Source organism: Mytilus trossulus, unplaced genomic scaffold (genome assembly GCF_036588685.1).
Source record: "Mytilus trossulus isolate FHL-02 unplaced genomic scaffold, PNRI_Mtr1.1.1.hap1 h1tg000138l__unscaffolded, whole genome shotgun sequence".
Taxonomy (NCBI): Eukaryota; Metazoa; Mollusca; class Bivalvia; order Mytilida; family Mytilidae; genus Mytilus; species Mytilus trossulus.
In genome coordinates this window covers 3934455-3945369 of record NW_026963302.1, presented here as the reverse complement: position 1 = coordinate 3945369, position 10915 = coordinate 3934455, and the positions used below count along the sequence as shown (strand labels likewise).

The 10915-nt window shown below is 29.2% G+C and overlaps 1 protein-coding gene across 1 annotated transcript; it reads right to left on the bottom strand.

Annotated features, from left to right (window-relative positions):
- Positions 1-4376: 4376 nt before the first annotated feature.
- On the bottom strand, positions 4377-6698 carry LOC134700379 (uncharacterized). The gene is made up of 2 exons (XM_063561743.1): positions 5860-6698; positions 4377-5324 (listed from the first exon to the last, which is right to left on the bottom strand). Exons 1-2 carry the CDS (start codon positions 6563-6565, stop codon positions 5209-5211), a joined length of 822 nt encoding a protein of 273 aa, XP_063417813.1. The 5' UTR covers positions 6566-6698; the 3' UTR covers positions 4377-5208.
- Positions 6699-10915: the final 4217 nt, after the last annotated feature.

Genomic DNA, 10915 nt, shown 5'->3' with positions numbered 1-10915 from the left:
ATCTAAATGTTTTCCTTTTTACTAGTAGTTTTTCGAATATACCTTTCTAAAAAATCGCCAACATTTTTGCTTCTTATGTCTTGAGATTATTGCACAAGTTTGGACTTTCTTCTTGAATTATAGTCACAAATTGTCTATAATTGTATAATAATGAAGTGAGAATTACTGTACAATAACAATGAATGTACATAAAATTTGTTTGAAATCATTTTACCTTAATATACAAAAATAATCAGTAACCTCGAAGAAATATATTTGTTTTAATGCGTTTAGGATAAGTTGTCTACAATATGAAGTTACCATTATTGCGTTTATTGAAAGCTTTTTTTGATACCAGTTCTTATATCTCTTTGCAGACTATGTTACTAGCTTTGACTTTTAAAAGTCTCTTCTGACAATAAAAAAACGTCATTTTATTCGTAAATGCTTATGGATAACATATTCTGACGTTGATATTTTTTTTATCAATTTTGTAAGTAAAATTAAACCACATTACACGGTGCCGTTATATAAAATATCATAATTACAAACTTGATTATCTTGATCTTAATGTTTTGCTTTTTACTAATAGATTTTCGAATATACCTTTCTAAAAAATCGCCAACATTTTTGCTTCTTATGTCTTGAGATTATTGCACAAATTTGGACATTCCCCTTAAAGTATTAATAACAAATTGTCTATAATTGTATAATAATGAAGTAATAATTAATGTACAAAAACAATGAATGTACATAAAATTTGTTTAAAATCATTCAGATGTTTTACAAAAATAATCAGTAACCTCGAAGGCAGATATCTGTTTTAAAGCGTTTAGGATTATTTGTCTACAATGTGAAGTTACCATTATTATGTTTATTGAAAGCATTTTTTGATATCAGTTCTTAATTCTGTCCGCATGTTATGTTACTAGCTTTTACTTTTTAAAGTCTCTCCTAACAATAGAAAAACGTCATTTTATTCACAATGCTTATGGATAACATCATCTGACGTTGATATTTTTTTTTTAAACAATTTTGTAAGTAAAATTTAACCACATTCAATGGTGCCGTTTTATAAAGTATTATAATTACAAAGTTGATTATCTTGATATTAATGTTTTGTTTTCTATTAATAATTTTTCGAATATACCTTTCTAAAAAATAGCCCACATTTTTCCTTCTTATGTTGTGAGATTATTGCACAAGTTTGGACTTTCTCCTGAAATTATAATAACAAATTGTCTATAATTGTATAATAATGAAGTAAGAACTAATGTACAATAACAATGAATGTACATAAAATTTGGTAAAAAAATATTTAGAACTTTTACAAAAAAAATAAGTAACTTCGAAGGCAGATATTTGTTTTAAAGCGTTTAGGATTAGTTGTCTACAATGTGAAGTTACCATTATTATGTTTATTGAACGCATTCTTTGATATCAGTTCTTATTTCTGTTTGCAGATTATGTTACTAGCTTTTACTTTTTACAGTCTCTTCTTACAATAGATAAATGTCATTTTATTCGCATATGCTTATGGATAACATTATCTGACGTTGATATTTTTTTTAATAATTTTTGTTAGTAAAATTAAACCACATTACACTGTGCCGTTGTATATAATATCAATTCATAATTACAAAGTTGATTATCTCGATATTGATGTTTTGCATTCTATTGATAATTTTTCGAATACACCGTTCTTAAAAATCGTCGACATTTTTGCACCTTATGTTGTGAGATTATAGGACAAGTTTGGACTTTCTCCTGAAATAATAATAAAAAATTGTCTATAATTGCATAATAATGAAGTGAGAATTAATATACAATAACAATGAATGTGCATGAAATTTGTTAAAATCATTTAGATTTTTTACAAAAATAATCAGTAACCTCGAAGGCAGATATTTGTTTTAAAGCGTTTAGGATTAGTTGCGTACAATGTGAAGTTACCATTATTATGTTTATTGAAAGCATTCTTTGATATCAGTCTCTTCTAACAATAGAAAAAAGTAATTTCATTCACAAATGCTTATGGTTAACATTATCTGACGTTGATATTTTTAATATCAATTTTGTAAGTAAAATTAAACCACATTACACGGTGTCGTTATATAAAATATCATAATTACAAACTTGATCATCTTGATCTTAATGTTTTGCTTTCTACTAATAGTTTTTCGAATATACCTTTCTAAAAAATTGCCGACATATTTCCTTCTTATGTTGTGAGATTATTGCACAAGTTTGGTTTTTCTCCCGAAATTATAATAACAAATTGTCTATAATTGTATAAAAATTAAGTAAGAATTAATGTACAATAACAATGAATGTACATGAAATTTGTTAAAAAACATTTAGACTTTTTACAAAAATAATCAGTAACCTCGTAGGCAGATATCTGTTTTAAAGCGTTTAGGATTATTTGTCTACAATGTGAAGTTACCATTATTATGTTTATTGAAAGCATTCTATGATATCAGTTCTTATTTCTGTTCGCATACTATGTTACTAGCTTTTACTTTTTAAAGTCTCTTCTTACAATAGAAAAACGTCATTGTATTCGCATATGCTTATGGTTAACATTATCTGACGTTGATATTTTTTGTTATCAATTTTGTTAGTAAAATTGAACCACATTACACGGTGCCGTTGTAAATAATATCATAATTACAAAGTTGATTATCTTGATCTTAATGTTTTGCTTTTAACTAATAGTTTTTCGAATATACCTTTCTAAAAAATCGCCGACATTTTTGCTTCTTATGTTGTGAGATTATTTCACAAGTTTGGACTTTCTCACGAAATTATAATAACAAATTGTGTATAATTATTAATAATGAAGTAAGAATTAATGTACAAAAACAAAGAATGTACATAAAACTTGTTTAAAATCATTTAGAATGTTTACAAAAATAATCAGTAACCTCGAAGACAGATATTTTTTTAAATGCTTTTTGGATTATTTGCCTACAATGTGATGTTACCATTTTTATGTTTATTGAAAGCATTCTTTGATATCAGTTCTCATTTCTGTCAGCATATTATGTTACTAGCTTTTACTATTTAAAGCCTCTCCTAACAAATAGAAAAACGTCATTTTATTCACAATGTTTATGGATAACATCATCTGACGTTGATATTTTTTTTTTAAACAATCTTGTAAGTAAAATTTAACCACATTAAACGGTGCGGTTATATGAAGTATTATAATTACAAAGTTGATTATCTTGATATTAATGTTTTGTTTTCTATTAATAATTTTTCGAATATACCTTTCTAAAAAATCGCCGACATTTTTCCTTCTTATGTTGTGAGATTATTGCACAAGTTTGGACTTTTTCCCGAAATTATAATAACAAATTGTCTATAATTGTATAGTAATAAAGTAAGAATGAATGTACAATAACAATGAATGTACATAAAACTTGTTTAAAATCATTTAGAATTTTTACAAAAATAATCAGTAACCTCGAAGGCAGATCTCTGTTTTAAAGCGATTATGATTATTTGCCTACAATGTGAAGTTACCATTATTATGTTTATTGAAAGCATTCTTTGATATCAGTTCTCATTTCTGTTTGCAGACTATGTTACTAGCTTTTACTTTTTAAAGTCTCTTCTTTCAATAGATAAACGTCGTTTTATTCGCTTATGCTTATGGATAATATTATCTGACGTTGATTTTTTTTATCAATTTTGTAAGTAAAATTGAACCACATTACACGGTGTAGTTGTATATAATATCATAATTACAAAGTTGATTATCTTGATAATGATATTTTGCTTCGTATTAATAATTTTTCGAATATACCTTTCTTAAAAATCGCCGACATTTTTCATTCTTATGTTGTGAGATTATTGCACAAGTTTGGACTTTCTCCTGAAATCATAGTAACAAGTTGTCTATAATTGTATAATAAGATTTAATCGTTCAGCATTAAATCAATTTAATTAATTGAGAGTATCGTCTGCTAAACTAGAGTTAACTTTTCTTTAATTTTGACGGACTTAAGCGTCTTTTGTTCACCTACATTTTTTATAAGACATTTACCCGCTTTTATTTGGTATAAAATTGCATGCTTTTCGTGATTTGTTCATTGCGTGGTTTGAACTCTGAAGGAACACAAAAAGGACAGGAGATTCGGACATAAGATAAGTATAAAATACAATTATTGTCTTTTGGTGAGGTAAATGTGTGGTTTTATTGACTTTTGAAAAAACTGATATTCACTGAGGCCAACGGCCGAAGTGAATATCAGTTTTTTCAAAAGTCAATAAAACCACACATTTACCGAAACAAAAGACAATGATTGTTTTATTCAATAATACAGAAAATAAAGAGTGTATTGTCCTTGATACTCTTCAATATACATGTATATGTATGTGCATGTTAATTTGTTTGTTGTTTTTTTTTTGCAATTTACTGGATATTTGTATGATTTATTCATAGTTATTGTTAAGTTATCTCCCTGAAATATCCTTTTTTGTAAGAATAATAATCAAAAGAAATTAATCTTTTAATACCAACACAAATTTAATTTTGCAAAAATTAGAGAACAGACTTGGAAACAGGTATTAAGATGTTTTTGAAATAATCACAGGTTCTTTTACACAATGTAACAATAAAAATGTCTATAGACAGTTTACTTTGGAATGATATTGTAGTTGATATTGATATTCCCATAATTGTTTGTAATGACAGGATAATTTGGATATCCATTTCCAAAATTGTTTATACATGGATAGCTTGAATATGTTGCTGTTTTGTTAACATTTACTTGTTGCTGTTCACAAGCAGCCACCGGTCCATGTGAAGAGTTAGTACTAGTAATGTCTTGGCATAAATTATTCATTTGCGAATCAGACAAAAGCATGAAGTCAATAATGTCACTGTCATTCTCAATTTGGAACATATCTTCAACATTAAGATCAGGAACTGCAGCAGTAGAAGTTGTAGGTGTAGCATCTGTCCGAAGACTTTCACTAATTACGTTTGACATATTATGTAGTACTCTGTCTGATGTAAACCCGGTATATGTTTTTAAAGAATTTTCACTTTTGTGACCCGTTACTGACATAATATGCCTTCCAGCAAAATCAGCCTCATCCAAAACATGGACAGTTGTTGCACGAAGTGAATGGTTAGTATATCTTTTTCCGAGACCGGCCTTTTCACATATTGCCGGCATCATAGCACCTAGGGTGTTATGTCCTAATGGTGCTGCATCATACCAAACAGTCATCATTTATGGTGGTTTTTGGCCTTTGAAAGAAATATTCACAGTTTGTGTTGAGTTTGGTTGCGTACTTGATGAAGCTCTTTACTGGACACTTAGCATCATCTGAAAAATAAAGGAAACTGGTCAATAATGAATCAAAATTACAGTTAAATGCTTGAAGAGTTATCTCATTGGCTATTATACCACATCTTCCTTTTTCATATTTAAATACATGTATTACTCTATGTAGTGTGTACCTTCAAACCACAATGAAATAAATCAAATTAAGATAACAGAAATTTTTGCTCATGTTTTGATGTTATTACTATCATTTTGAATGTGTTTTCATTACTACCATATTGAATTTGTATTTGTTTATAAGAACGTGTCCATGTACATGTACAAATGTATCACCAAAAACTGGAGCACAGTACCTGAGTTCAAATTGATCAATATTTATTTTTGTTTTGTTTTATGGACGGTCTTATTTACTTTTGTTTTGTTTTACGGACGGCCTTATTTACTTCAATCTTTTGCCATAATGTTTAAACAATCACTTGGTGGATTTTTTAAAACTTTTTTAGTATTTATATACACTGAGTGATTGCTTCAGAGTGATTACAAATGTAACTAAATGTCAAAATTATTTTGTACCTACCTTTCACCTCGTACATTTTTCCAAATGCAGTATTTGTATCTTCCTTGTGATTTTTTGTTAGTTCATCCCGTTGTATTCTTATATATCTGTGTTCTTTGTCACCACCACCTTGTTTTGAAAATTCAAAGTCCTTTACTTTTAAATCCCGGAGATTTTCCCGTCCTCGTCGACCAAAGTACAGCATTAAATCTATGAAAACCTTTTGTTGAAGAGACACTGGATCCATTTGTGTTAGAGAACTATAAATTGTCTTAATATGGTCCTCTTCAATGGGTGGATAATGCTCAATCCCTCCTAATCCATCACGTTTCAGTTGAACCGACATAGCCTTGAACATTTTGTTTGATTTCATAAAGTCTGGGTCTTTCATAATGTCAATATCTCTTTTTTCAGTTAAATACATGTTTATCCCGTATCTGGTGTTCTTTAATGTTGTGGTTTTGTAAAGTTCCCCATTTTTATTCCGTGCTTCTGCATAAAATTTGGAGAGAACTCTGTCAAGTTCATTGACGGGGTAATTTTCGATGTCACTCGGCAGGTCTTTTTCCTCTAAATAATTTATGAATAGCTTTATTGCTCTTTTTGTGGCTTTTTGGGTGTTGATTGAATCTTTTTCCCTTAAAATTTGTTGATATTTGTCGTCATTTATACTTGCAAACCGTGGTTTTTTTACATTTTCAGTTGATTCGTCGTGAACACCTGCCATTTTTGTTGTCGTTGTAATGACAGACGACAAGATCACGTGAGAAATAGCAGATTAATTTTCATTGGATAATATAATTAGGGAAATTCCCGAAATCTAAAAATAAACCGCTTGCACAATTTCCCGCGGTGAATATCCTTTTTCGCCGGTGAATATGCTTTTTTATTCAAATTGAGCTCTATGTAACTTTTCTATTAAATTATATAAATTATTGAATAACATGTTTTATTGATGTTAGATTAGTTACTGCAATTGTATTTTCTGGATTATTTTATTTCTGTAATTTGTAAAAGAAATTATTTGAGTTTTAATTAAAGTTATTTCTTGCAAACAGTTCGATTCATTAATTCAATTTTTCTCTCACTTGCATAGCAAATATCACGGAACAAACTATAACTAATAATAATAGTTATGTTACACTGTGCACACGTATATTTCATTGACTAGCATTAAAATTAAATGCTTTACTACCGGTGATATATTTTGTTTTAAATGTATTAGCGATACACTTTGAACAGGTAATTACAATGTATGTTGTGTGTGCCGTGTTATATTTAACATGACCGGAAACGTTTAATTTTATTAAACGTTACATGATTAATACATGTGTGTTTAATTTGCGGTAACATAGTTTAATTAAGTTAAGCTTGGTAATAGAAGCTATCAAACGTTTTCAAAACGATATTTATTTTGTTAAGAAAGCTGTTTTGAGTTATGTTTTAAATCAACTTCCATTGTTTTGATGCATAAAAATGTATCAAAAGTTCAGTTAAGATTACGCAGTGTAAACATTTTGGTATTTCAATTTATTTCAATTTATCTTATTTTAAATTCATACATGTTTAAATATGATCTGAACTTTAAAGCTTGATGTATGTATCTAATCTGTATTTATGATTATAATAGTTATAACAATGCCAAGAGGTAGAGGAAGACGTCGCCGACAGGACCAGGTTAGAGGTCCAGAGCTTCGGGTTAGGAGGGCTCCCAGGGAAGTACAACAGCCACAACCAGTTGTGAGAAATGTGGGAAGGCGTCCACCAGCTGATGTAGAACAAGAAGCATATATAGAAAGAAGACAGCGGGTTGATGAACCCGAAGTAGTTGCCATGCGACCTGTTGACATTCGAGTGAATGAGCCACAATTAGCTGCATTAGGTGAGGTAGATGAAGTTTATGATGAACCTCTAATGTTACCTGGCTTTAATGAAGTTGACATATTTATAAGCCAAAAACTTAAGGACAAAATTTGGAATTTTGAATACATTGATTTGTCTCTTATGCACCGTAAGAATTTTAACAGCCAAACAAATACCGAAAATACAATTGGCATCAATGAGGGTATGCTAGTTATACAAAACAGAGTTTAAAAAAAACATACTGTAAGTTCTGTTGAAGATTGGACTGATTCATTTATTGCCTATGCCCAGGTCCTTGTCGAAAGGTATCCTGGAAAGGCAAGTGCACTTTTTTCGTATATGTCCATCATAAGGGGTGCAGCAGCTGATCATTCTTTTGAAAAATGCTATTCTTATGACCAACAATTCCGTTTAAGGGTATCAAGGGACCATACATAGAAATGGTCATCAATAGATGGTTTTTTTGTGGTTACGTATTTTAACAGCCAATACTTCAAAACAACAACACGCTGATGTTACTTATAAATGCTACGATTTTAATTTCAAAGTTTTTTGCAATAAACGCAATTGCCAATACAGACATACATGTCTCAAATGTGGTTTAGATCACTCTTCCTTAAGATGTCGTCGATTTATGGACAATTAAATTGATACTGATCCATCTAGTTATAATAGGAATGACATTGCACCTTTCCTAAACAACTCTGGTAATAGACAAAACCCAAAAGGAAGTTAACAAAAGATAATTTACATATAATGTAAATGAACTCTTTTCTAATGCTGATTTACATTTGTATGCTGACAGTGCAGGTGGTTGTGCAGTTTATTCAAATGAGTCATGAACATTTTCAAAATAGCCATATAATTGGGACAAAGTTTTATTAGTTGACATTACTTATATAAAAATAATACCTATGCTTTAGTCATCTTTTTTATGCATTTAAATGAATTTCATTGTGTTAATTTGGCTATTGTTGCAAATTGAAATATAAAAATTATAAGCTTCAAACAGCATTTGCTGCATTTTTACGTGCGAATGAACTTGCCACTCCATCACATGATGAACATAGGCGAGATATATATATTGATCATGTAAAGTCAGATTTTTATTACTATAGTTTTTTTCTAAACTGTAAAAAAGGGAGATCCATTACTCTAAAAGTTTGTTGATAAAAATAAACAAATGAGATGTGTCCTCTACATTTACGTAGTTTGATAACTTTTTTGCAAATACGACCTGGAAATAATGGTCCGCTTTTATACCTATTTATGAGAAATCCTTTATAAGAGTTCAGTTTCAAATTGGTTTTAACATAGGAACCCGGTCAAGTTAATGTTGAGTTGTACACGTTGCTTATATTTGTACTGTCGTATAGTATAGTTGTAAAACTACCTTGAATTGTTGTATAGTATGGTTGATATACTACGTTGAACTGTTGTATAGTATGGTTGATATACTACGTTGAACTGTTCTATAGTATTGTTGATATATACTACGTTGAACTGTTGTATAGTATGGTTGATATACTACGTTGAACTGTTCTATAGTATGGTTTAATACTACGTTGAAATGTTGTATAGTATGGTTGATATAATACGTTGAACTGTTGTATAGTATGGTTGATATACTACGTTGAACTGTTGTACAGTATGATTGATAAACTACGTTCAACTGTTTTATAGTATGGTTGATTACAACGTTGAACTGTTGTAAGTATGGTTGATTTACTAAGTTCAATTGAAATGGTTGAGTTGAAAACCTATGTAACTTCAGAATTTGTTTAAGTGTTGAATTTTTTGTCATGGATTGATAAATTTTGTTTGGCGATGCTCACAAACGAAGTTTGCTAGCATTTGGCTGAATTTATCACAGTTGGCGTCTGGTAGCCCAGTCGCCATTTGGAGAAAACATATGATGGTTGCCCTTCAATGTTTTTATCTTGGACATTAATGAGAAAGTGTCGATGAATGCAAATTCGTTGGCCGGTTGATACATAGTTGAACTGTCCTTATAAATCCATGACAAAAAATTGCCAAAAATTCAAACTTACTATTTGTTATTTTTTATATTATGATCATATATTAGTTTGTCTTACAATTTGTTCACATTTGTACAACGAAGGTAATCTGGAGTCGTTGGAAATATTAACAGGGATTTCAACGAATTTGGGTTATCTTTTATCTGGTATATCGTATTCCTAAATTGACTTCTGTTGGTTTATTTCGAATATTTGATAATAATGAAGTAAGAACTAATGTACAACAACAATGAATGTACATGAAATTTGTTAAAAATCATTTAGATTTTTTACAAAAAAAAATCAGTAACTTCGAAGGCAGATATTTGTTTTAAAGCGTTTAGGATTAGTTGCGTACAATGTGAAGTTACCATTATTATGTTTATTGAAATCATTCTTTGATATCAGTTCTTATTTCTGTTTGCAGACTATGTTACTAGCTTCTACTTTTTACAGTATTTCTTACAATAGATAAACATCATTTTATTCGCATATGCTTACGGATAACATTATCTGACGTTGATATTTTTTTTATCAATTTTGTAAGTAAAATTGAACCACATTACACGGTGCAGTTGTATATAATATCATAATTACAAAATTGATTATCTTGATATTGATGTTTTGCTTTCTATTAATAATTTTTCGAATAAACCTTTCTTAAAAATCGCCGACATTTTTCCTTCTTATGTTGTAAGATTAAGGTACACGTTTGGACTTTCTCCTGAAATTATAGTAACAAATTGTCCATAATTGTATAATAATGAAGTAAGAATTAATGTACAATAACAATGAATGTACATGAAATTTGTTAAAAATCATTTAGATTTTTTTTAAATAATCAGTAACCTCGAAGGCAGATATTTGTTTTTATGCGTTTTGGATTATTTGCCTACAATGTGAAGTTACCATTATTATGTTTATTGAAAGCATTCTTTGATATCAGTTCTTATTTCTGTTTGTAGACTATTTTACTATTTTTTGCTTTTTAAAGTCTCTCCTAACAATAGAAAACGTCATTTTATTCACAAATGCTTATGGTTAACATTATCTGACGTTGATATTGTTTTTTATCAATTTTGTTAGTAAAGTTGAACCACATTACACGGTGCCGTTATATATAATATCATAATTACAAAGTTGATTATCTTCATATTGTTGTTTTGTTTTCTATTAATAATTTTTCGAATATACCT